Source organism: Argopecten irradians, chromosome 6, assembly GCF_041381155.1.
Source record: "Argopecten irradians isolate NY chromosome 6, Ai_NY, whole genome shotgun sequence".
Classification (NCBI taxonomy): domain Eukaryota; kingdom Metazoa; phylum Mollusca; class Bivalvia; order Pectinida; family Pectinidae; genus Argopecten; species Argopecten irradians.
The window spans coordinates 19566426-19592979 of NC_091139.1; the positions used below are offsets into that span (position 1 = coordinate 19566426).

Consider the following 26554-nt stretch of genomic DNA (forward strand, 5'->3'; position numbering starts at 1 on the left):
CCTATAACGAAGGTAGATAAATTCCAATTAGTTCCCCACACTTCTTCCAGTTCGTCAGCTCACGTGTGTTGTTTGTATCCGGCAATCATACCAAAGTAAATAACAGGTGAATAGATGATAGACATGCGCATATATGTATGTAATATAGGTTAATTTATGATGAGAATGCCATTTCTCAGTTACTTACGGATGGACTCTAGATCTGCTATTGTGGACAACCTCTACACTCCATTTCGTTTGTGAACGTCGTCGTTCTGTTTAACACAGAACACATGTCTTGGGAGCACCTTTGTTGACAGTGATCAGAAATATATGATGACGTTCATGCATTTGGATTAGTTGTAGTTTTCAATTCATCGATATTAACAAAGTAGATTTATTTGATGCATTTGCAAAAACTTTCAGGAAAATGGTTCTAATTTCTAATAATATGAATTTAAGGCAAAGCCTCAGAAGAGCGCAGCTACATGTAAAAGATTATAACATCATAACTTTATATTGACTATATTTTTCTACGAGATTAACAATAAAATCTTTCACTGACATGCACATACTATCGATAGTTAGAAAGAATTCAAAATAATCCAAATGGAATAGTTCAATATACTTCAATCTTGTTTTTATCAGATGCAGGTGCTATCAAAAATACGCGCGAATCTGTGCCGTCATCTTTGGCGTCAGGTTTTGTGACGTCACTGCTGAGGTGCCGTGCGCTTGAGAACATAAACAGTATATATAGGACCAGTACATTTATTGCGTTGTTCTTGTAAATGTGTAAATTAAAACTACTTACAGTAATTTTGAAACATATACTGATAACACATTTAGTCTAGTACAGAAATATCAAATCTCGTCGTGCTGGTTACGAGAATTTAAACATGGCTGCCTACATGGAGGCGCGAGACTTTTTCCGCGGGACACAATTTCAAAGTCCAAGGGGTACTGGAATGTATTGGAATCTATATGCTCACACACGTGTTATGGTTAGTAGAGCTTCGCTCTTTGCGGCCTTCGGCCGCGCAGAGAGCTGCGCTCTAATATTAGCCAGTAGCAGAAACATGTCAGAATTACTAGAAAATGTAACTTTTGCTGTTCTTTGCTGTTTTGTTGCCCTCCACCTCTGTATCACGGGTTTGAACCCCATGTGGGGCAGTTGCCAGGTACTAACCACTGGTCGGTGGTTTTTCTCCGGGTAATCTGGCTTTCCTCCACCAACAAACCTGGCACGTCCCCTGGCTTTTAATATTACAGGCAATTAAACTAATGAAACTGAATTAAGGATAAAATTTTCATGATCATAGCAATGTCAGGCAAAATCATGAAAATACCATATCCATGGAAATCAAATGCTTCATGGTATAGGAAAATCATGATTTTGATAGTCATACAAAATAGACGTTTTTGTAAAATATTTTTAAAAAATCAAAAGAATATTTCTTACAGATGTGTCATCGATGGCGACACCTAGCTGAAGTTCAGCTAACTTTGGACAAAAATAATGTCATGTGTCACTGTACTCGAGCTTTCATACGGTGAGTTTGATTTCAAATTTCTACATGATTTTGCATTGGAATGGTATAGGTACATAAAAAATTGTCCCCAAATCTTTGATTTAGAGTAATCATTTGACTCTTGAATATCATGAATGTAATGTAATAATATTAATTTTATGAAACAATATAATAAGGAGTCCGCGAGCATACTGTTATTTCAAGGATCTAATGCATGGACCTTTAACTCTACAGTGAAAGAAAATTTCATCATTTTCTTATGTTATCCATGTGATTGCTTTCAAAATACATATAACAGTTTTGCATCCATGTAGATTACACAATAAAGAGTATGAAAAGAAATGAAACTTAAAAGGTGTGTAATAGGTGAAACTACTTTGTTTTCTTTCTAGTGATGGTGAACTGGTCAAGCAGGGAATGGTGACATGGTCTATAGACTCGGGAACATCTGACTCCAATACGGACGAGGTAAAAAGATTTAATCCATCCCTAAATAAAGGAAGAGAGGGAGTGAGGCTTATAATTACTCCACCAACATAAATGAGAAACATTCCCTGATTAGGAGAAAGCAGACTGATACACATATTTAGTGCCCAGCCTTCCTCAGCTTTGTCTGACATTTTGACCCTTGATTTGTATTTTTAAGACTTGAATTTGCTGTATTGTATATCTTATGATAGAATCTAGCACCTGTATAGGTTTTATGAGTATAAATGAAAGTACAAAATACTTTTAAACTAAGAAGCTTTTTATCTTATTGCTTTGGTCCATATAACAAAAAGCACAACCATAAAATGATTAGTACCGTTATCTGGTTTACTTATCCTCCAAAGAGCTGTCCTCATTCAATGTAAGTAAAAATCTGAACATGTTTAATCATTGTGTGGGGTCTATATATGTGAACAATGCATGGTTGTCTATTTTGAAATAAATGAATCGGGCAAGTGAAGAACGCTTTGATATTTGATCTGTTAACTTTATAGAGTGCAATAGAAGAAGAGGAAGATGATAGAGAGAATGATTTAGAAGACGAAGAAGAGGAAGAAGACATAGGAGAGGACAAATTGATGAAGATGATGGGTCTGCCAGTATCGTTTAGTAGTGGGAATCCCCCTGTTACTGGAAAGGTATGACCTTAAGTTCTTAACCTATTCACACACAAAAAACACATCTAACCTTTTGATTTCTAATTATGATAAGGCAAGATTAATCCATTATGAAATTTCACCCATAAGACTTTTATCTAGTTAAAGTGCCATGGAATGAAAATGAATTATTTCTGAACTATTTTGACACTACATATTTCTAAAATGTTTTAACTTTACTAACATGACTATTAAAATTGCTCAAAATTACAAGAGTTGATTGAATTAGATGACCAGGAAACCTTAAATTCAGATGTACATATGTACATGTAATCTGTTTATTTTGTTCTTGAAGAAGCGCAATAAAGCTAACATATCACAAACATGTCATCAAAGTTTGGTAACACTTGTACTGTTTATTTGTTTTAGTCAAAGAAAAAGAAATCTCATGGTCACAAAAGTAAAAAGAAGAAGAAAAGAAAAAGAAAGGAACAAATGAAAGATGAAGAAACTTATGAAGTTCCAATAGATTTTCCTCAGCTTGCCCCCGAAAGCGTACTGGAGTTTCGTCAGCTTGACCTGGAGGAGGCCTGGCAAGGCTATTGGGGCCAATATGGGGAGTACTTAGTGTGGCAGGGCTGGATCAATAAGTACCCTGAGCAGATAGACTTTAGGGTCTCCCAAGGGGTGCCTCACACAACAGAAGTGGAAGTCAATACAGAAGAGGGTTTAGAGATAGACCAAATGGGGAATAGGTCAGAGGTCATCAACTCAGAAGAGGGTTCAGAGGTTACCAATTCGGTGGAGGGTTCCTCAGTTAAAAGTTCAGTGGAGGGTTCAGAGGTCACAGAGTTACAAAAATGCTCAGAGGTTGCTAAATCAAAAGAAAGTTCAGAGGTGAATTTAGCAAATCAGAAATTAGGGTCTGGAGACATAGACAAAAGTTCTAGTATGAGTGATGGCACAAAGGATATCAAAACTGGTAAGGATGTCAGTACAAGTCAAGGTGAAAGGTCAGAGTTAAGCATATCTAATAGTTCAGAGGTCAAAATGGGTCAATGTGATAAGAAGTTAAATTACAGCAACATTACACAATGCAAAGGAACAAATGATGTTGATGAAGCAAATCATCCAGAGAGTGAACATGTTAACACATCTAGTCCATGTGATGACCACTCTAAGTACCAGAGATTACCATTAAATCGGTTTCAAACCTCTTTCAATCAAGCGATAGAATCCACACTGAAAGGTTGTATGGAAAGTCAAACAACTGGTCAGTCGCATCAACAGGATGAAGTTTCTGATGCTGAGGAGGACAATATGTCGAATGAGAGGACTGAAATAGTACACATGATGCATTCCTATGCCTCATGTCCGAGTGGTCAGTTAGAAACCAGTGGTCAATTTGAGGATGACCATGTAGATAACGAGGAGAATTATGAGGTGGAATGGCAGGAGATGTGGAATGACCATTACACCGAGACATACTGGTACTATTACAATCAGTTCTCAACAGAGTTTGATCGGCTTGGTCTCAATGGCAGCATTAATTCACCACATCCAGCCATACAGAATCCGGGTTTATCTAGTGACGAAATACTTATCAACAACAATAACCAAGGTTACTCCTCACATACTGATGGTATCCAAGGTGATACCATCCTTAGCAACAGTTGTCAAGGTGATGCCTCTCAAGGTGACTCTATCCATTCTGATGCAGTCCTTAGCAGCAGTTGTCAAGGTGACACAACTAATATTGATAATACTCATGATGATACAATACTTGACAACGGTAGTCAAGGTGTCACAACTCATATTGATGGTATCCATGGTGATACAATACTTGACAACGGTAGTCAAGGTGCAGAAAGTACAGTTGATGAAAGAAATAAAATAGTGCATGATTTAAGAGACTTGGATCTGAAAACTGAACCAAACAGTGACCAGGATATTTGTACTGAGCATACAGAAATAAAGGAAGGATCCAAGACAGATTGTTTTAGGGCTGATGGTGAGAGTGGGAAAGAGGAAGAGTTGGTGGATGGTAGTGGTGCTGGGAAAAAGAGAAAAAATAAATCAAGAGCATCTGGTAGTCAGAACACTAGTGGAAGTAAGTATGACACTCTAGGTGTAGACTTATCTCCATACATGTGCTGTACATTTTGTATATTGAATTAACAAGTGTGCCTGCAGTTGTTGGCTCTCTTCATTATGTTAAATAAACATGCTGATGCATAGTTGATTTTCATGCAGAATATTACATTATATTGAAATATGCATCTACAGTAGATAGTATTTTCATGCTTAAAAAGTCAGACTTGTAATACTTAACCAACATCAATTGTAAGACCTTTTGACAGTAATTTCATTTCCAGACTCCGGGACCCCTGTTGGAGATAAAGGCCAGTGGTCACAAGGTCAGGGGTCAGGCTGTGGAGGCGATGACGACCCTCCAGATGATCGCCCTGTACACCTACCTAGCAGGTTAGTAGCCTTCTAGTTTACATGTAAGACTTACTGGTAGATGTTTTCACCGTCACATTTTCACATTGGGTATATATATTGTCACATTGCTTTATTGCATCAAACTCCACCTGCTCAGTTGATATATATTTACTGTTATTTGGATATTAGTAGTATCTCTCTGATTCCAAACTAATGACTTTGTTATCAAATTGGGTCACGTTTGTCTAGTCAGTCATAGTGTACATTATATTGTCCACTCCAGACTATATACCGTCTACATTACTTGTGTAACAGATTCACCAAGGCTTGGTTAATCTTGGGGATAGTGGGTTGCAGTGGTGTCATTACCTCTACCCCTTCATCTCTAGGTGGCAAAATGAAACCCATGTGGGCCAATTACCACGTATTGATCTGACATTTCCTGAAATTGCCCTGACAGTTAGGATGTCAGTGTTTCCTAGCTCAGTGAGATATAACCCTGTGCTATAATGTGTTTCAGCCATGAGATGGATGAAGATGAATACCCAAATGAAGAGAGTACAGTACAAGACCAGCTCAGATACATGGGATTCTCAGTCCTAGAGGATCAGGCTGATACACCAGAAACGTAGGTATACTGAATGTATACTGTATGTATACTGTAGGTATACTGAGTGTATACTGTATGTATACTGAATGTATACGGTATGTATACTAAATGTATACTGTATATATGTTGTATGTATGCTGAATATATGCTAAATGTGTACTGTATATATGCTGAATGTATACTGAATGTATATACTGTATGTATACTGTAGGTGTACTGCATGTATATACTCTAGGTATACTGCATGTATATACTGTATGTATACTATAGGTATACTGAATGTATATACTGTAGGTGTACTGTATGTATATACTGTAGGTGTACTGTATGTATATACTGTAGGTATACTGTATGTATATACTGTAGGTACACTGTATCAACATGTATACTGTAGGTATACTGTACGCATACTGTAGGTAACTGTATGAATATTGTAGGTATAATGTATGTATACTGTACTGGAGTTGTTTGGTTTATATCCATTTGTTTTGGAGCTCTGCCTTAAATTTGTAAATACATTAAGGTGTCTTGAAAATGTTGCATATAAAATGTTTCTTGCTTCTATGTATGTCATATACATGTATTGACATGTAACTTCCAGTTAGACAAGAAAATGTTATCAAGTTGTAGTTTTGCATACCTTTATTAGCTCGCCTATTCGAAGAATAGGGGGAGCTAATGTTGTCACCACGGCGTCGGCGTCGGCGTCGGCTTCAGCGTCAGCGTTGGCATCCCATTTCATGTTAAAGTTTTTGAGCAAGTTTCTGTTTCGTCAATTGTTTAAGCTTAAGTCATCATAAATGTTTATGATTTTATTTTCCTAATGTGTATGGATGCTGAACGTGATAATACAACCAATTTGGGTCTCTTTAGGGGGTTTTTGAGTCTGTTAATTTGTCATATTTCCATGTTTAAATAGTAAATACTTGAACATCAACTTCTTCTGAATAGGCGAGTTTTGCTGTTCTCCAACAGCTCTTGTTCAATATAATGTGACTTAAGAGTTTTAGGTTACTTAGTCAAAGTATTTAATGACCTATTCTAAATATTATTCGTCCTGTGTCATACATTGTCTGCTCTGTGTTTGAACAAATCAGAAACTTGACGTCCTGTCCAAAACTACAACATAAATTCAACGGAAGCTCAACCTAAAAGTGTTAAAATATATGCTCCTCACTCCTCATCCACTAAGCATGTGAAGGTTGAATAAGGCATAACTCATTCAGACCCATGGGCCTCATTTTGAATAATTTTGTGATATCCAGCTACTTTTAACAGCAACATATTTAAAAGCTTCAAATTTATTTCAGGGTTGCTAAAAAGCCACGGATTACAGAAGGACATGTGTCATATAAAGACAAACACAGGAAGTCTGACTTGAACTTGGGTAAAAAACCCGTCCATATTAGATTTGATAGTGACGGACATGAGATGAAATTTTCCAAAAGTAAAAAGTTAAATAAAGTTAAGACATTCCTAGATAAGTGCAGTCATGATGTTTCATCAACTTCCGCTGTAGAATCTGAAAATACTGCAACAGCCAATGAAAACACAGAGTTTCAATTTGCTGCTGATTTTGCTGCAGCAAATGGAATAGAAGATGTTGATTGGTCAGATGTGTCTGTGTCCTCGGATGATGAAAATGAACAAATTGTGAATAAAGTTCCTTCTTCAGAGCCAGTTACTGAAAATGACAATTTTCCAAATGAAGCCAAATCTATATCACGTTTTACAAAGAAGAAAAAAAGACAGAAAAAGAAGAAAAAACAACCTGAAATACCAAAGGAAGTAGAGAGTGACCCTGAATTAAAAAAATATTGGGCACAACGCTACCGCCTGTTTACACGATTTGATGACGGCATCAAATTAGATCGAGGTATTTATACTGGTTACTAATGGGAAAACAATATTGTCTGTAGATATTTTTAAGTTTCCAATCTGATTAACATGAATGTCATCATAATAAATTATATATTTTTCAAAAATAAGTTCAGTCTGACTTCAATATTAATGGTATATACAGTGAACCAGATGTAATCTAGATGCTGATAGAAAAATCATGTGCTGGACGGAAATATCAAATATGGTTTGGTCTGGGACAGAAGTGTTCAGATTATTGTGGGTTCACTGTATACATATAAAAACACATCAATCTGATAAAAAGAACATCTTATTTTCTCTGATATCAATAATTCACACGAACACATGCTGTGTTTTTAAATTCATTAATTGTTGCTTGTTTTTGAAAAAAATTGATATTAACGGTATTTGAACTTCTATAATGATTTACTGGATTAAAAATATGATAACAAATAATAATCTTTTGTGTATGCAAAGAAAATCACCACTTATTAACAAATGGCCACAAAAATTACGTTTAACATGGGTTAATTTTGTGACTTGTAACAAGTTGGTTTTGTATTTTGTAGAGGGCTGGTTTTCGGTCACTCCGGAAAAGATAGCTGAGCATATAGCTGAGAGGTGTCGTTGTGACGTTATATTAGATGCCTTTTGTGGTGTGGGAGGCAATGCCATCCAGTTTGCTTTTACTTGTGAAAGAGGTAATATCAATAAGATACAAGCAAAAAATCCTGATAATTTTAAATAGAAAATAGAATATAAAAATTCCCAACATCACAGATATTTTTATCCTTTTAGTATTAGTGATTTACCTGTATTTTATTGTATATCAACTTATTTGAGGAATTTATTTGACTCTTGACTTGTATTCATATTTCTTTTCAGTATTAAATCTTGATCAGTTTTTAGATCATAATTATTGACAATGTTACTTTCAGAGTTTATGTATCGCTACAGAGAACATTTTGATTCAAAGGTAGCACCCATATATATATATATATATTCTTATGTTAACTTGACATAATCTAAACTTAAGGTTTCCTTTTTTCTTACCGAGGTAATTTTTCCCCATTCAAAAATTCAATATGTTTGTATTATTTGACTTTGTAGTAATTGCTGTTGACATAGACCCAGCTAAGATCGAATGCGCACGACACAACGCGGCCGTGTACGGGGTCGAGGACAGAATAGAATTTATCTGTGCTGACTTCCTGAAGGTGGCGCCACTGGTGAAGGCGGACGTGGTGTTCCTCAGTCCTCCCTGGGGTGGTCCAGACTACCTCAATGAAGAAGTGTTTGACCTCGAAACCATGATGGATCTTAAAGCATATCCTTTTTGATTTAGTGAAGTTTAATAATTTTTATGGGATGCAGCATTGTTTCTTGATGAAAACAAGTAATATTTCATCTCATGAGATGGAAACTTTGAAGTTTTTCACTTGTGCTTCGCAACTTTTTCAATGCTGCATTCTGATTGGTCAAAAGCGAGTGAAAATATCAAAATTCATATTTTCACTGGAGTGAATTGCATTTGTATATCACTTTTATGTTCACTGTAAAACTAAAACCTTATATTTCACTGCGAAAAATACATTGTATATTACTTGTAAACAACTAAAATACAGATACAGTCCAGAATAAGAAGTAAAAAGTGGTTTCTAATTTATATGAATGTTTGTGCCTTAACATTCACACTTCAGACATTTTTGAAGTTTCACAGAAGATAACAAACAACATTGCCTTTTTTGTTCCGAGAAATTCTGACTTTGAGCAGGTGAGTGCTTGTAGAAAATACGTTTTAATCAATAACTGTACAGTCCAACCTTCATTACCCCACAGTGGCTTTATACACAGGCCAAATTATATTATATATGGTCACTTGGGACCCTAAAAAATGGCCTTGTTAACCTGGTTGAGTTTAGCCCACCATCATCAGATAATGGCCTATTCAAATTGCTTTTCGTCCGTGGTCCGTCTGTCCTTCCGTACGTTAACATTTCTTACTACTGCTTTTTATCAAAAAGGGCTGAAGGGATCTTTCTCAAATTTCATATGTAGGTTAACGTTCCTCTAGGACCCTAGTTGAGCATATTGCATTTTGGGACTGATTGTCCAACAAGATGCCAACAGCCTGCCATATTGGATTTAGATAATTTAAGATTGTTACCACTATTTGTCAGAAAGTATCGAAATGATCCTGCTGAGTGTTCAAATCTCACATTTAGGTTCCTCTGGGCCCTAGTTGTTCATATTGCATTTTGTAAATGATCGGTAAACAGGATGGCTGACTGGCTGCCATCCTGGATTTTGATAGTTATCGCTATTTCTGAGAAATTACTGAAGGGGTCTCTCTCAAATTCCATACCTAAGTTCCCGATCTGTCCCAGAGTGCATTATGCACAACTAAGGCCCTAGCTGTGCATAATGCCTTTTGGGACTGATTGGTCAATAGGATGGCCAACCAGCCGCCATCTTGAATTTCATCATTGAAGTTTGTTACCACTATTTCTCCAAAGTACTGAAGCCATTTGTCTCAAATTTTCTGTGTTGTATGTTTGAAAAAATTTGGGAAGCAGGGAAAAGATCCCTCTTTCCATTGTCCGGACCATATCATTCTTTGGTGGGCACAAAGATCCTCTGGGATCTCTTGTAAACAGAGGTGGTCGCTTAGACAAGTTTGATGGCAGTTAAGAAATCTTGCTTGAATTAAGTTGATACCAGCCTTTTCACTTAAATTTTGAACATTTTTTTTTTTTTCATAAAATGAAGCAAAGGAAATCACCAATTATTTGCTTAGTACTTGGGAGTACACACATGTATATAGGTCATTTCAATATACATGTACTGGTAGACAAATAGAAGATGTATTTTGTTTTTCTTTTCTGTAGTTGACAGCTTTGGCTGGTCTAGGGGGTCAAGTGGAGGTAGAACAGAACTTACTCAACAACAAACTGAAGACTATCACCGCTTACTACGGAGATCTGGTACTCGATACGGACTGGAACGACAGGTCTGGAGAGGGCGAGAATGAAAAATGGACTCAAGATTGGTCTAAAGAGGTCCACAAGGGAGACCTTTTGTCTTCAGGGGTTCAAGATGGGGACTGTGTGACAGTAGAGGTTAAAGACAGGAACAGTCTGTCTAAAGTGGCTCAAAGTGGAGGCAACTCATCTAAGGATATTACAGAAGAGAACAAAGCATTAGAGAAAAGTGTAGTAACTGATAAAGAAGTCAATATAGGACAAGACGGTTACACTATGATCTCAGAATGTGAAGCATTTGGGTGATCCAAATAATCCAATAATCAAGATAAAATTGTGATTGCGTTTGGTGCCTTCATAAAATGGAGATGATATAGGTGCATGCAAACTGTATTGCTGGTGATTTTTCATCAATCGTCTGTTGAATTGGTCATAAGAAGCAATTTTGAACTGTGATATGGAAAACACATTAACAATTACCTGAATGCTGATATGGATGGGAAAATACTGTAGTAAGTCGTCCATACTTTCTCTATACAGAACAACATGTGTTAGGCATGTAATAAAATTATTGCTTCACAATAGTTCATATACAAGCATTGAATTTTATGGGTATATATGTAGTAATCAAAAAGTTAAAAATGATTATACGTGTTGTGCTCTCATTGAAAAACCATCCTTCAAATTTTTAATTTTTTTTTTGCAAATCATGAATAATCCTAAAACTCCACCATATTGTAAAACTACATATTTTTGGAGGGACTTGGTTTCATGTTTCTTGCATCCTTTTCACTACCCTTATATATCCTTATGGAGATTACATCCTTGAAGTTCTTCTATACCTGTAATATAATACATTTTCCAGTTAATAGAAAATTCACGTACCATCTGATACCTGCACAACGTTATTGGGTATCGCGTGGTACCTGAATTATTCCCATTCTTGACGATTGAATTCTAAATGTATATGGGGATACACAATTTTTAATTGTATATAAAAATTACAGTTTTTTTATAGATCTGTTAATGACAATATTTGAACTATTATTGCAATGGAGTACACAAATTGAATAATAACGTACTTTCCTCTTAAACCATATGTAGGCAGTTTGGTGAGACAGCTCAGACTTTTAGTATCACATAAGATATAGAATGTTGATGTTGAAAATAATGAAACAAACCCGGTATCCAGTATTTCAGATATAGACATAAAAACACAAACATGATGGGGTCATGATAACAGTTTATTGCACTCTGTGATAAACAGATGATACAAAATGTACAGGAAACCTTTATATCTAATATTAATAAACATTGAAAACCCATCCATGTTCAATGCCTTATTTAACAGGGAATTTCAAACAAAAACAAATTACCTGGTAATTTAGTAGTAAAATAAAAAAATTAGTGGAAATCATGCTTATTCTGAATTTGTAACATCAATCTTTGTACATTACAAGGAAAAATGATTAAATGAATAAACAGCACCATTTTTTACCATATTGTATAATGTACTGTATGTTTTTGATACAAAGTATTCTGTATTTGAATATTACAGGGATATCTGTGTTTGTATGCGTAATGTTATTCTGTCTTTGTACATTACAAAGTTAGCCCCCTTGCGGGTAGATATCGATTGTTACGTCATTATTTTGTGAGCACAATTCAAGTCATTTTCTCCGAAACGTATGACGTTACGCCCCCAAACACATGACGCACAATCAATACCTACCCTGAAGTGCAGATAACTCTGTAATATGCAAATTCGGAAAACATTTCAGAGAAAATGATGAAAGTTATGTTGACAATACAATGATGTCACAAAAGATACCTACTCACAAGGGAGTTAACTCTGTAATATGCAAAGGCAGAATAAAATAATGGATTTCAAATTCAGAAATTGTGTCTATAATTCACAAATACATTCAGTTGCAAAATAAATCTACAATGTATTAGGAGTAAAAAGGGAGTACATTCAATCAGTAATAATAATCAGACCTAATAGCTTTCAAGTAAGAATATTTAGTTTATACTAAGACTAAAACGTATATAAAAATTTACCTTTCATATCTAATGACAATAAATAGATTCTATCACAAGAATATTTTGCTTGACAATGTTCATGATATATAACAAGCTAAATCAGACATATATACAAGATCTTAACTTGCCTGTTTATATCATGTAATTAGATGTACATAATTGTTTTGTAAGCCTTGATGAATAACAGTCAAAGCTTTAAAAATTAAAATCTTGTATAAAAATGGCCATACATTAATAAGGATACTTTACATAACACATATATTAAAAATGACATTTTAACAGAATTTAACCGACTTGTTTTCAGGGTGACATATGATTAATTTCACTTTTCTTGTCCAACAACTTTTTCACAGGTACCATATCACGATTTCACGATCTTCTGTTTAAAACTTATGTACCTAATGTAGGAGAAACGTTTTTGTGGTGACCTGTAGCTATATTCATAAATTTTAATCACTCAAATTTTGTCAAATTAAATCGCACATGGAAATAAGTTGGTTTGCATTCTATGTGGAGATATCATGCAGAAATAATAATGCTGCACTGTTCCTGTCATTCACATTGTACCAGACACAACTAACAAAAACAGCTCATGGGAATATCACACTAGTAACAATTATGCACTCATACACACATTAAATCAATGGAATATTTACGTTGAAGGGTCCAGCTCTCTGCATTTAGCATTATGCCATTTCCAAGACTGGGGCCAAATAGGGCCACTATGGGTATTATGTCCTTATTAACCACATGAATTCAACAAATATTAATTTTAAACCATCTCTCTGACATTTTAAATAACTTCAGAAAGACAATACATACAAATGTATATATATGATGTATCTGTCATTAAAGATGCTCCACCGCTGACAGAGTATAAATGATGTATATCATTTGAACAATAATTGGTGTTTAATCGTGTATATCTATGTCTAATTAACACAAAAAATAATATAAATAATTGATTTTGCCTTTGGTGCTCGCGCAATCAATACTTCATTCCATATAGGATATAGTGCCACGGAATTTTTTCGGGATGCAATTAATTATTTTATATATTTTTAACTTGATGTAAAATTAAAAGCTCAAACTTTTCAATGGTGGTAATGGTGTGAAGTAAGTAACTTTTGTAACTGAAGAGAAATACTAAATTGTCTGCTCCTGTTTTAAATAGTGAAAAAATACTATTTGTCAGCGGTGGAGCATCTTTAACTGTTTCATAAAGCCTTGTAAAGCCACTTTTCTTTTAACTGTTTCATAATGCCTTGTAAAGCCACTTTTCTTTTACCGGTATGTCATACAATATACCCCAACAACTTTCTTGTTGTAAATTGCAAAATTTCAAAAATAACACCAAAATGATCAATGTTGGATCATGGTCTCTGACATTAACGGTGTTATGTCCTCTGTCTGCAGAAGAAAAGGAAGCTGATCTACAAAAATCCTTAAAGGGTATAATACATCTGTGATTCCCATCAGTTTTTAATAGGATTCCGGTATAACTTATAGCTATCTTCCATAAGTCTTTAAAAGATGGATAGACTGTGTATGTTACAAAAGGATCCTCAAAACAAGAAAATAAAAGCTTGTTTATATCATAGTTCAACCAAATTGGTTGGGATCATGAGTTCGAAATGATCTCTGTAAAAAGATATACGGTATTCAACCCAATAAGCACCCAGCCCGTTAAAAAAATTGAAAAAATGAAAAGGTGTTAAGAAGACGCTATTACTGCAAATCTATACTGTTTTGTGTAGTTTTGGTCTTTATTTATGCTTGGGCAATTGAAATTGAGGTATCAAAAAGGGGAAAGGGGGCTTATAGGAACATGGGCGCTTATAAGGTCGAATAGGGTAGCTGCTAGGATATGAATTAAAACATATCAGCATTTGGATCATAATCATAGCTAATTTTGTATAAAAGAAAATGGCTGAAAGAGTATGGGTGTTGCTCTAGACAGATTTTTGTTGGCAACAGAAGAAAGGATTCAATTCAACCTTAAGTGAATATCAAGTTTGAAGATCTCTACCCAACATCACACAGACATGGATGATACTACTACGGAGGGTGCTTCTCTTTCAGTTCTTTGGCATTTCGGGACTTCTCTGGCAGTTTCAATTCAAAACCAGTTCCTGCAATTACAGTTAATATTTATAAATGAACACATTGTATCTTGCTTCAGTAGAACAAAATATTAAGCGTGACTTCTCTGGCAGTTTCAATTCAAAACCAGTTCCTGCAATTACAGATAATATTTATAAATGAGCATGTTGTATCCTGCTTCAGTAGAAGAAAACATTAAGTTTGTCCTATACTGTCCCTATTATAGGTGAAGACAGCCACCCTGCAAATAACTACTAATGTATATTATAAAGCTTGCATTCATCTATACACTTTATGGTTACATCATGTAACTGACATTTTATTACCCTGTATTATGATGTGTTTATTTTTCATCAGAAATAATATTGTCCATATCTAAAAGACTTTTCGTTTCAACAAAATTGTTTCCATGAAAAGTTTGCATTTTGTATATGAAAATAATTTGTAATCAGAAAGAAGATTTTTAAAATTGTTTGAGTTTTTCTGTGTGGCGTTTTTAACAACATAATACATAATGATTTTTCACCAAAAAATCATACAGCCAATACACATTTAAAGATCCGACACACAGAACTCCAAATAAAAAAAAAAAAAAAAAAAAAAAAAAAAAAACCAAATAAAAAAAAAAAAAAAAAAAAACAAAAAAAAACCATGAATAGATATACAAATTGTATTGGTACAATTAATAAGTAGATATAATTATACTGTAATACTGATTTCCTTACTGACAGGAATGTTTCCATTGAGTAACAGGTACATAATATCATTAATCTGAATAATACCGTAATACTGATTTCCTTACTGACAGGAATGTTTCCATTGAGTAACAGGTACATAATATCATTAATCTGAATAATACCGTAATACTGATTTCCTTACTGACAGGAATGTTTCCATTGAGTAACAGGTACATAATATCATTAATCTGAATAAATACATTTACTGAACTCATTCACCCCTGAAATTTCATAATAGACTGGTCTAGTATTTAGTTTAGGAAAGCCTAAATGTTACTTCAGGGGTGAATATGAACTAAATTACTCCATAACCTCATACTGCCGGAAGTATTTTTCATTAATTAACATATGATTTTGACGAGATTGACTCATACATTAATTATGCTTTAACTGTTAGTAGTTAATCCCATAACCACAAACAGAACAGTCCACAACCCAAATTGTTTAATTAAAATAATGGCAGGAGTATGCACACTCATCTGATGAAGAGTATTAACATTTTAATTGCCATTCGGATTAAATAGATTAAAATTATAAATTACATTCACTTTAATTGTAATATCCAATTGAAAATCTGATGAAGATAATAATCAATTTAATTGCCATTTGATGAGATTATACCCACTGAGATAAAATATATTATAAGATTATAGCTATTGAGATAAAATATCTTATAAGATTATAGCTATTGAGATAAAATATCTTATAAGATTATAGCTATTGAGATATGAAATATCTTATAACATTGTAGACATTCAATTTGATATTCAGATAAATTATTTGATTAAGATTATATAATCTTTTAATTAAATTCCAATGTCTGATAAACATCTGATGAAGTTTACAGTACCGGGTAATTTTAATTGACATTTAGATAAAATATTTGATTTTGCTGTAGAAAGGATCCTTTACTGATACAGATTGGATCTTATTTCAATTGGAAATAAGATATTTGATGAAGACAATGTTTATCAAAAAAAAAAAAAAATACTAAGGGGTATCAGTTCCCAATTAAGATAAAATATCTAATAATAAAAGTACATTGTAAGATGTTAAAATTGATCCAAACTACACAGATCATTATTTTCCAGAAATACTGTACATATGTATATTCATTTCTAATGAAGATAAAATTCATTACCATACATTAAACTTATAAAGTCCTTAAAATCCATCAATACAGATTTGACATTTCATTATGATTATATTTGTTACAAACCACAGATAAAAGATTAAATACTCGATAAAGTAACTGAAGATTACACTGATTAAATAGTCTGGATCTTAGTTCATCAGTATGGTTATAGCTATGCCAGGTAGTAATGTGGTTAAGGTTACAGTATTTACACACTTTAATTTACCTGAAACATAGCGGTCTATGTACTTGGTTGTTTGCCTTTCTACAAAGATTGAATCATACATAGTGACAAGTGTGTTCTCTGCCTTTGTTTGACTGAACGATTGTAATGTATTATATCTTATGATTTATGATGTGTTACATTTGGAAATGAACTTAATTGAATAAGAAGAAAGATAATTAAAAAATGATACATACATAACAAGAAAATTTCTTACAAATTTATCGATACTTAGTCCTGAATATAGGAGATTGGTGTCTTGGTCTTATATCACATGGATACAAGACTAATATAAGGTAAGCAGATTTCAATCAATTACTTTGTTACTATCTACCAAGTTTCATAACAAAATTCTTTGAATTTAATTTTCAAAGGAAAGCACTAATGAAGTTAAAGAAAGTTTTTCCCCCTCTAAATTTCTGCATAGCTTTCCTCTGGAGAGAATTTGAATTTTAAGTTTGAGCAAGCTGGGCCTGGTTTACAGCATCCTCGATACTCCAAGGGTTCCGATCACTTACGATCTCTACACCCCTGGACTATCTCATAGCAAAAATGAAGGCAGCTCAGGTGAACAGATCTGAACCAATCACAGACCTGCAAAGATTTCCTTTGAAGACTACAGAGAGAGCGAAGCCCAATTTCAAAGACACACAGTCAACCACAGTGTACCGTTATAATGCTCTTTTGATGTACATCAAAGGACTAAATTACCTGTTCTTTTCTGTTGCCTCCAGTTTTACTGCGAGATGCCCAAGATAGCTTAGACACTATATCTATCGCTATCTATTTGATATATATATATACTGTTGGATCATATTCATGACTTTCATCTCAATAATTAAACCATTTCAAAAGGTCAATCAACCAATGTAGAAAGTTCTAGCTAACAGATTCTAAAATAAAGGCCAAAATTATCGAGGTTATTTAAATTGTCAGGAAGTCTCAGAGGTGCATGGATAGACTATCTACATGTAGTACCTGGTACTCATAGACATTTTTTAAGAGAAACAAATTAGTTACAATAGCCATTACATCTTGTATGAGTTTGTCTTTAGTTTGGACTTTAATTTACGGCCTATACTCATAAGGTGAAACTTATAATCCCAATTATACTGTATACATGTATATTACATAGCTTATCCTCAATACTCCAGGGGCTACTATCACTGTCGTTATATCCCCCTGGACCATCTCTCAGTAAAACTGAAGCTTTAAGGCAATGCAGATCTAGAAGACACAGGTAATTTGACGTTTTTTACGGCTTCCAGTTTTACTATGAGATTGTCCAGGGGTGGATATAATGTCAGTGATAGTAACCCCTGAAGTATCAAGGATGTACATAGCAATACTCTACCCACTTTTTCCCTTTCACTGCATGCAAACAATCTTTAATACTGTACATAGAAGGGAGACATATTGATTTCTTTGTTTGTTGTCAAGAAACTGAATTTAAATATTTAACATGTTATTAAATTATCTCATGCAAAACTCCTCTACCATATATCAATACAATCATGCAGATTGCTGTAAAATATTAATGTTGGCATCAATATGCATTCAAAGTTGTGACAGCTTGTGCCAGAAGTATCGTTAGTTTTTACAATAACCATATCTTTATATTTAAATCAAGAAATGTACAATAACACAAAATAGAAGTTAAGTGGAGAATTGAGTAGAATGAAATCACTCATTTCACCTAGCTATGACAACCTCACAATTAAAGCTAATATAATAAAGCTGAAGATATTCTGAACAGTTTGATACATTCTCTAAATGGGACAACACAACAGTACCAAAATCTAGTAAATCTAATCTATAGTCATTTCTAACAATCTTTCTTACATTTATGTGCACATATATATATATGTATTTCCAAATCATTTTCACATGCAAACCAAACTTTTTTTATCCTCAATCTAAACTGTTAACTTACCTTTTTGGTCTAAATTCTTTAAATCTCCAGTTTCATGCCGGAGTCGAAGGCGTAAAATATACTGCATAAATTCATTCCTGAAATGATTACATGTAATTCAAACATTCTAAATTTTATGTTCAAGGGATATGTTTTGTAAGAGAGTTCACAGAATTAAAGAACATTAATTATTTATTTCCTAAACACAAATATATGGAAAAAATGTTATTCCAATAAATTGCATGTTATCTCAGAAATAAGTTAACTATTTTGATATCTTCAAAAGTTTAGAAGTGAAGTGGAAAAAAAAGAACTATTGCCACTTTGTAGTAGAGTTGTATATTATAGGGTAATGAGTTGAATAGTTATATAGGTAAACATTGTAAACAAACCTATGCTCTGCTTTGGCTATTCCTATTCGTTCCAATTTTATTTCATTCATTCGAATCAGCGTCCTTCCTGAAAACAAATACATATATTACATTGTATAACATTTATCTAGACTAGTTCAATATTACATTGTATAACATTTATCTAGACTAGTTCAATATTACATTGTATAACATTTATCTAGACTAGTTCAATATTACATTGTATAACATTTATCTAGACTAGTTCAATATTACATTGTATAACATTTATCTAGACTAGTTCAATATTATGTTGTATAACAATTATCTAGACTAGTTCAATATTATGTTGTATAACAATTATCTAGACTAGTTCAATATTATGTTGTATAACAATTATCTAGACTAATTCAATGTTACATTGTATAACATTTATATAGACTATTTCAATTTCATTAGTAGCTTGAACCTTGAAATGATGTTCAGAATTTGCTTTATTATTGCATTGCATATTAATGTTAATTTGTACATACAGAAAAAAAAACATTTTTTTCCTATCAAACCAAACATCTTTTCATGATGCAAAAAAAAGAATTCAAACAAGTTGCTAGATTTATTACATTCAAGGGAGATAATTAGGAAAGTTTTAAAATATAAGCTTTGTTTTACGTTGATTAAAGACAAGTTATGCAAATCACTCTCACTGGCCCGGATGTAAGCTCGTGAGGGATCTCAGTGTGGGAGGAAACCAGGAAACCGGAATGCCCGGACAAAACCCACGTTATTGGGCAGGTGACCCCTAACCTTTTCACGTACGTGAAGAGGATCGAACTCCGACCAGCTAGGTGAAAGGTGAGTGACTTAACCACTACAACAACCAATCACCCTTAACCAATAAATTATATGACACCTCACTATAAAAAACCCTTTGGTCATTTTCCTTTTTTTTCCGTCTGTATCCAGAAAGCTTATGCATAACTATAAACAAAAGGCCCATAGGCCTTAACGGTCATCTGAAAATCATCTCCACAAATTCACCTATTGGGCCCCGCCCTTCAGGCCCCAGAGGAGACAGAGTCACCATTTATACAAAATCTGTTCCCCTTCCCCTAAGGATGTTTCTGGCCAAATTTGTTTAAAATCTGTAAAAAACTTTTTGACAAGTAGCGATTTGAAGAATTTAAAAATTTCCCCTATCGGGCTCAGGCCCCAGGGGGGTCAGAGAATCCAATAAGACCTTTATGACTAGTAGCGTTTTGAAGGAAATTTCCCCTATTGGGCCCTGCCCCTCAGACCGGGGGGGGGGGGGGGGGGGGGGGGTCAGAGTCACCATTTATACAAAATCTGTTCCCTTTCCCTAAGGATGTTTCTTGCCAAATTTGGTCAAAATCTGTTGAAAAGTATTGTTTTAAAGAATTACCAAAATTTCCCCTTTTTGGGCCCGCCCCTCAAGCCCCAGGGGAGTCAGAGTCACCATTTATATAAAATCTGTTCCTCTTTCGCTTAGGATGCTTCTGGCCAAATTTGGTTAAAATCCTTAAAGAACTTTTTGACAAGTAGTGAATTAAAGGAAAAGTTTACGCACATCGCAAGACGATGGACGGTACACGATGACAATAGGTCGTCTTGACCCTTCGGGTCAGATGACCTAACAATGTCAACTGAGTAAAAGTAGAATTGGTTTTATTAAAATGAATATATGGAGGATAATTCTATAAACGATGTGATAGCATTGATAGTCATATACTAATACCATTGGTCAGAAACATATATACATAGAGATTGGAAACTCCTTCTTTATCTATGTTGACAGGCAGAGGGACCTCCGGTATATAGGCATTTTCCCTTGGCTAACTTCTTTCCAGTGTATTCTTTCAAACATTATATTTTTGCATCAACACTAAGTTTAAACATTATATTACGGTGTGATGTGACCAGTTTTCCCAAATGATGTTATTAGATATGATTTTTGAAAGCATGGAAATAGGCAAAATTCCCTGTTTTTTCTAAAATCATGCATTCAAAACCGGAAGTGCATTTTATTTTATTAATATATATATTAAAATATTATTTTTTCTTTCCAAAATCGTACTCAAACCATCGGAAAATTAGTTAAATTTTATAACATATCAAAGTTATTTTGCTGTATTTAGCTATTCATGAGTTTATTTTAAAACCCCAAAGCACATACACAGGTACATCTGTCGCTTGTAAAAATGGCGGAGTTGCTAATCTCTATGATATTTGTTTCTGGATTGGTAAAACGTCCTGGAAGAATATTTCCTGTTATGTGTGTGAAGAACCCTACATAATAATAAGGCTTCTGAAAAACCAAAGAGTCTGATAGAGAGAGCTGGGCAGTGACCGTTCTACCAAAACTTATTGGACTGCCTGATTATACACTCAGTACTTACACGGCCAAACTCCATTTGCATTTTTTTGGTCTTAAACTTTGAATTCTGTCTTAACAAATTCATGTGTACATCAAATATTGAATTTAATGTACATATCACTTTCTTCTTTACCAAAATCAATGTAGCTATATATACTACATGTACGTAGGCCTATAGGAAGTTGATTGCAGTCTGTGATGGGGTTTTTTCAGCTGCTAGTCATTTGGACAAGTTAACTAAAAATTTTACTAGTCCAACTATTTAATCACGAGTCCAAATTAAATATACACTGTACAGCCGTTTTGCTTCAGCACTTCAAATTCAGTCATGATCAGTTTACAATTTTTTTACCCAAATGGCAGTCTGGATGCTTTCATGAATACAAGTTCTCGCAAGATGACGCATCCGGACAGAAAAAATCGCATACAGAATGCTCTCAAAATGTGGTGAAAAATACAATTGACCACCGCAAGATATTAATCAAATGGGGAGCCACTAGTCCAATCAGACTAGTTCATTACAATTGGCACTAGCCCGGCTGTAAAATTACTTATCATGGGCATCGGACTACTGCTTAAAGTCGCAGACTGTCAGATTTTCAAATATAAAATACCTAAATAAACCTGTCCAGTTTATAAATTCCATAAACTTGCTTCACTTAAGTAGATTCATTGATGTTTAATGTCTTTTACTTGTGTCTTAAATTTGATAATCACTGTTAAACTGTCGTTACTACATGGCACACATACATTGGATGTACTAAGGACATCGGGAAAGTGATAGTAGATATGTAGATATACACCAAATCACGGGCAAACGATGCAAACGCAGCCTCTTTCTGATTTGGACCAAGAACTGACCAGACTAGCTTGGACTCAGAGGTATAAATTAATGTTTGAAGTTATAATTAGACAATAATTATCAAGGCTACAATAACCTTATTCACGACATGTAATCACTTTCAATGCAGCCTGATATTCTTTTTGAAAGAGTGGCTTTTAATATTTGAATAACTGAATAATTTATATGTGTGGTCAATGGTGTAACTAGCTCAGAGAGCTATATTTAGATTCATCGTCGTTATAGAGAGTGCCCGATAGACGCTGGGTCAGTCTGGACTAGTGCACGTGCTTTATATTATCGTGCTATATATAGGACATGATCATAATGATAGGCGCTAAAGTCTTAGCTAATTTTGTTTGACACACGTAATAACGACTTCATCAGAAATGACCAGTAAATAAAACATCACAGCAGTAAATGTGTATGAGACGGTAACATATGCTACAGTTTTCATACTTAACCTTGTCTACGTATCTATTTATTAGGAGAAAATACGGTGTTCTAGGATACCTACAATATGTTGAGGTGTAGAAATGCCGAATTGTTTAGAGACATTTTCCAGAAGCTTTATAAAATTACTAAATAAGCAATCTACATCATATCCGAGATCATTCTGGTATATCAGTTACTCCATTCAAAAATATTCAGCAGACCGAGTGAAATGAAGGGAAGTAACTTTGATAGACCATGCAAGGGGAGATAACTTGTACACTTATAATGCATTGTGTGTTACCCTGAATCTTAAAGTATTTTTAATACACCAATTATAGATTAACCTCTTCATGCTGTTGTTTCATCTGTCTATAACTTATTGAGAAGAGTTTACATGTATGTACATAATATTGCTGACGAATATATTATCAATACATGAATGTACAATGTTTGTTTGTTTGAGCTTTACGGCCCATCAACAACTAAGGTCATTTAGGGCCAAACTGCAAGGCAGACATTAATATCAGGATACATAATGTATAAATAAGGACTGTATCTAAAAGATCAGGATAAGAAAAAGGCAAGTAATGCAATAAAATGTAATTATTTAGTAAGATGTCCTCAATCAAATATCAATTGTGATTTCATGAACCCTTTCCCAACAGAAATTCTGGACTGATACTGTTAGTTTTAATGTTTAGAGTTAATAACACAGTCCAATATCCCATTATCCTATTTTATCAAATAAAGGAAAGAATTAAACACAACATGTGGATGTACATGTATACAGAATTTGCTTAGAATTATCTCTTTCACTCTATTTATCGCCTTTCCCCTACATGCAAGGAATGTGTTCTGAAAATTGGAGGTGGCATATAATGTAAATGTATGTATAAAAACGATGCTGAATTATGCATGCAGTTAATATTGGAAAGAAAAACAGTAAGGTAATATACTAAAGGAGCAGGGAGATTTGGCTTGTAAAATATGGTCTCTGTCACTTAGATGACGGAGCATGCTTCTTTGGCCAAGTTGGTAGAGACACAAGTTAGAAACTGGTGGGGTACTCATTGTTAATATGAATTTTCTCTGTTCTTCTACATTGTTGTCGATCTAAATAATCCATGGAATGTTGTCTGAGAGTCTCTTATGGAGATTTCAGAAGTCTTGAGAAAAGCAGGGGAGGACAGGAGTTTCCCACATTTTTTTTCCTGGGTCCAAAGTCGAATTAATTGGGATATTTTTATATGGTCAAATGTGAAATTGCAAAAATTAATGCAATAAATTAAAATGCAATAAAAATTTTCTAGTTAAGGGGATTTTCCAACTATTTTTTGCTTGGGTCCATGGTCCATTGAATTGGGAAATTTTTCATGGTAAAATGTGAAACAGGGAAAAATGACGGAATAAACTAAAATCCAAGGACTTGGTCAGAGTGGCTGGTGACTGTGTTATTGTAAATATGGTTTCTTGTCACCCAGCGGACAGAACTTGCTTATTTGGCTCAGTTATAGAAACATTAATTTGTTATGATGGAGATTCTGGATCACGCAGTATTATGGCCCTGGCAGGAGCTGTGCCGGGGGGGGGGGATTCGTGATCATGTGATACAGTTGTGACGACGTGATGGTATCAGGAATAAACAAAATAAACAATAACAATGGCAAAATGGCTTCCTCCATTTTATACTTTGTAACACAATTGGATTTTATAGCTAAGCCTATCTGGAGAAGTGTGAAGTTAGTATCTTAAATTTGTGTTAATTTTATAAGAGTTTCATGAATCTTCTGAATAAGTTTTAGTGTTTGCTCACGTCAGCTCATAAAAATGAAAACTTCCAACACTTGCATTACCAAGTTTACTCTCTCATAAAAACTCATATAAGATTCATTCTAAACTACCAGAGTTACTTCCCTTCTTGTCACTCTGTTCAAACTGACAAAATGAAAAATCGAAATATGGAAAGTAACTTTGATAGATCAGATTGTAGACATTCCTATATTCAAATGTAGACTATGTGTTGAGCCATAACCCACAGGACAGATGTACAGACTATGTATAACTATATGAAGGACAGCTCACCGGTAACTTCCTGCTGCAGTAGTAGATCGCCATAGATACCGTGGAACTGGCTGCAGTGTTTCTTGAGCCATTTATTCACATCAGCACACGTCCAGAAGTAAAGCGGTTTGGTCTTACTTTTAGTTGTTTTCTTTACTGTTGATTGAGTACCAGTACTACTTGTTCCGCTCTCCTTATATTTTGGCTGTCAAACAAAAATGTAGTTGCAAATGTAATTAAGGTGCATTGTAGCAATGTTAAGGTCATGCCATTGATGGTAAACTGCTTTTAACACACCATAATTTGTCATAAATGTTAGCATACAAAAGACATAAACCTTACACATCTTCTTAAATCTAAATGATGTGATCGTGAATTAAAGATAATTCTTTCCTCTTTTTCACAACCAATTAACCTGTTGTGGTCAGTCAATATGTAACAGGGTGCAGGATTCACAATAAATTTAATACCTGCCTCTGTCAGGGATCGAACTCTGGACCTCTGGATTACTAGTCTGACACTCAACCGATTGAGCTAAAGAGAAGTTCTCTGTAGCTGAGCGATATATTGCAGCCAGTATTTACCAGGGTTACTTACTCCCTCTGCAGGAATCAACTTGTCCCCAAGTTTCCAGGGTCGCAACAATGCCTTTGCAGGTATCGTTCAGTATCATTCCCAAGTCCCTACATGGGCGCCAATGTAACAGGGTATAGGATTTACAATAAATTTAAACACCTACCCCTTTGAGGCTAGTATTGACCTGCAGGGTTACAAATATAACCTGTGCATACCAGTACTACCCGTTCGTAATGAAGTAATTAAATAATGTTGTTCTTAAGGAAGGTCAAGGTCATTCAAGTTCATTCTTTTGAACAAGCTTGGTAGCTCTACATGTTTGCATACATACAGAAGACAATATACAATGTCTTAAGTATATTGAGGATACTGAAAAGAAGAATAAAGCCTCAACTGTTTATAAAAGCACAAGGCATAAAATGCATTATAGATTCTAAAACATAAGGCAATCACAAAAGATCGAAGGGGACTGTCTCTTTACAGTATATACACTATTATCTACCAGAGTTACTTCCCTTAGAACAGACATTATTTTATGTTTTAAAATTTGTGTTTCAACATTTTGATTATTTACAATTTTTTATTGACTATATACTTAATTTCATTCAGTTTGTACTCTCTTTTTGATAAATAAATCTCATACATCATATCTAGACTACTGATTCATACCAGTGGTGTTTTCTCTGATGGAGGCGTTATCTCCGTTTTGATGACAGCCGGAGCTTCCATGTTGTTCTCTTCTCGATTAACTTGTAACACTGAAACAAATTCAAATTAGCAACATTATTACTTGATGATAGAATCTTAATTACATGTGAATCATGCTCATGAAATGATTAAGTAATACTCTTTTTAAAAGCACAAGGAAGTTTAGCCGACCAGCAATAGACTCTCGTGTTATGGGAACAGAGTAGGCCTACAATGTAAGTGTTTTTGGTTCCATTGAAAACGATTCAGAGATGTATTTATAATTCAATCTACAATATAATTTATTATAAATTACTGTTGTGTGTGTATATATACATAAACATACAGTAGTCACATCAAAATAGTATCCAAGAGCTAGTATAGGATATCAGCTGACTATGGATATTGGAATTTCATATTATGGGGGTAAGATATGTGTGTTGCTGGGGAATGCACTAGCTAACGTTATATAGTGTTGTCAGGAAAGGCATTCGCTCAGGATATCAGCTGTTACGAAAGGTTTAATCAAGTTCTTGTGGGTTACTATAATTCATCGAATTTCATTTA

The 26554-nt window shown here is 34.3% G+C and overlaps 2 protein-coding genes across 10 annotated transcripts in view; one reads left to right on the top strand and one right to left on the bottom strand.

Moving 5' to 3' along the window:
* On the top strand, positions 1 to 11988 carry LOC138325254 (trimethylguanosine synthase-like). 3 transcript variants are annotated; one of them, XM_069270768.1, is made up of 12 exons: positions 1 to 106; positions 1444 to 1532; positions 1904 to 1979; positions 2495 to 2638; positions 3026 to 4706; positions 4957 to 5080; positions 5562 to 5669; positions 6962 to 7527; positions 8081 to 8212; positions 8622 to 8837; positions 9206 to 9285; positions 10400 to 11988. In XM_069270768.1, exons 2-12 carry the CDS (start codon positions 1444 to 1446, stop codon positions 10796 to 10798), a joined length of 3615 nt encoding a protein of 1204 aa, XP_069126869.1. In that variant the 5' UTR covers positions 1 to 106; the 3' UTR covers positions 10799 to 11988. The 3 variants fall into 3 exon arrangements, with proteins under 3 accessions (XP_069126869.1, XP_069126871.1, XP_069126870.1); XM_069270770.1 differs by having other exon boundaries at positions 4972 to 5080; XM_069270769.1 differs by having other exon boundaries at positions 39 to 95.
* Positions 11723 to 26554, bottom strand: part of LOC138325255 (protein aveugle-like) — a 24201-nt gene continuing 9369 nt past the window's right edge. For 2 of the 7 annotated variants that reach the window (XM_069270772.1, XM_069270774.1), the window contains exons 2-7: positions 25970 to 26058; positions 24746 to 24929; positions 19038 to 19104; positions 18667 to 18743; positions 16737 to 16775; positions 14674 to 14771 (exon numbers count right to left, since the gene is read on the bottom strand). In XM_069270772.1, the coding sequence (XP_069126873.1) occupies positions 14680 to 14771; positions 16737 to 16775; positions 18667 to 18743; positions 19038 to 19104; positions 24746 to 24929; positions 25970 to 26029 (519 nt within the window). In that variant the 5' untranslated portion in view covers positions 26030 to 26058 and the 3' untranslated portion in view covers positions 14674 to 14679. The other 5 variants (XR_011208752.1, XM_069270775.1, XM_069270771.1 and 2 more) reach the window with 5 other exon arrangements.

Coding starts and splice junctions, on each gene's coding strand:
- LOC138325254 (XM_069270768.1), top strand. CDS start 1,444: ATGTGTCATCGATGGCGACACCTAGCTGAAGTTCAGCTAACTTTGGAC. Junction 2,639..3,025: donor ATCCCCCTGTTACTGGAAAG/GTATGACCTTAA, acceptor TATTTGTTTTAG/TCAAAGAAAAAGAAATCTCA. Junction 9,286..10,399: donor GAAATTCTGACTTTGAGCAG/GTGAGTGCTTGT, acceptor TCTTTTCTGTAG/TTGACAGCTTTGGCTGGTCT.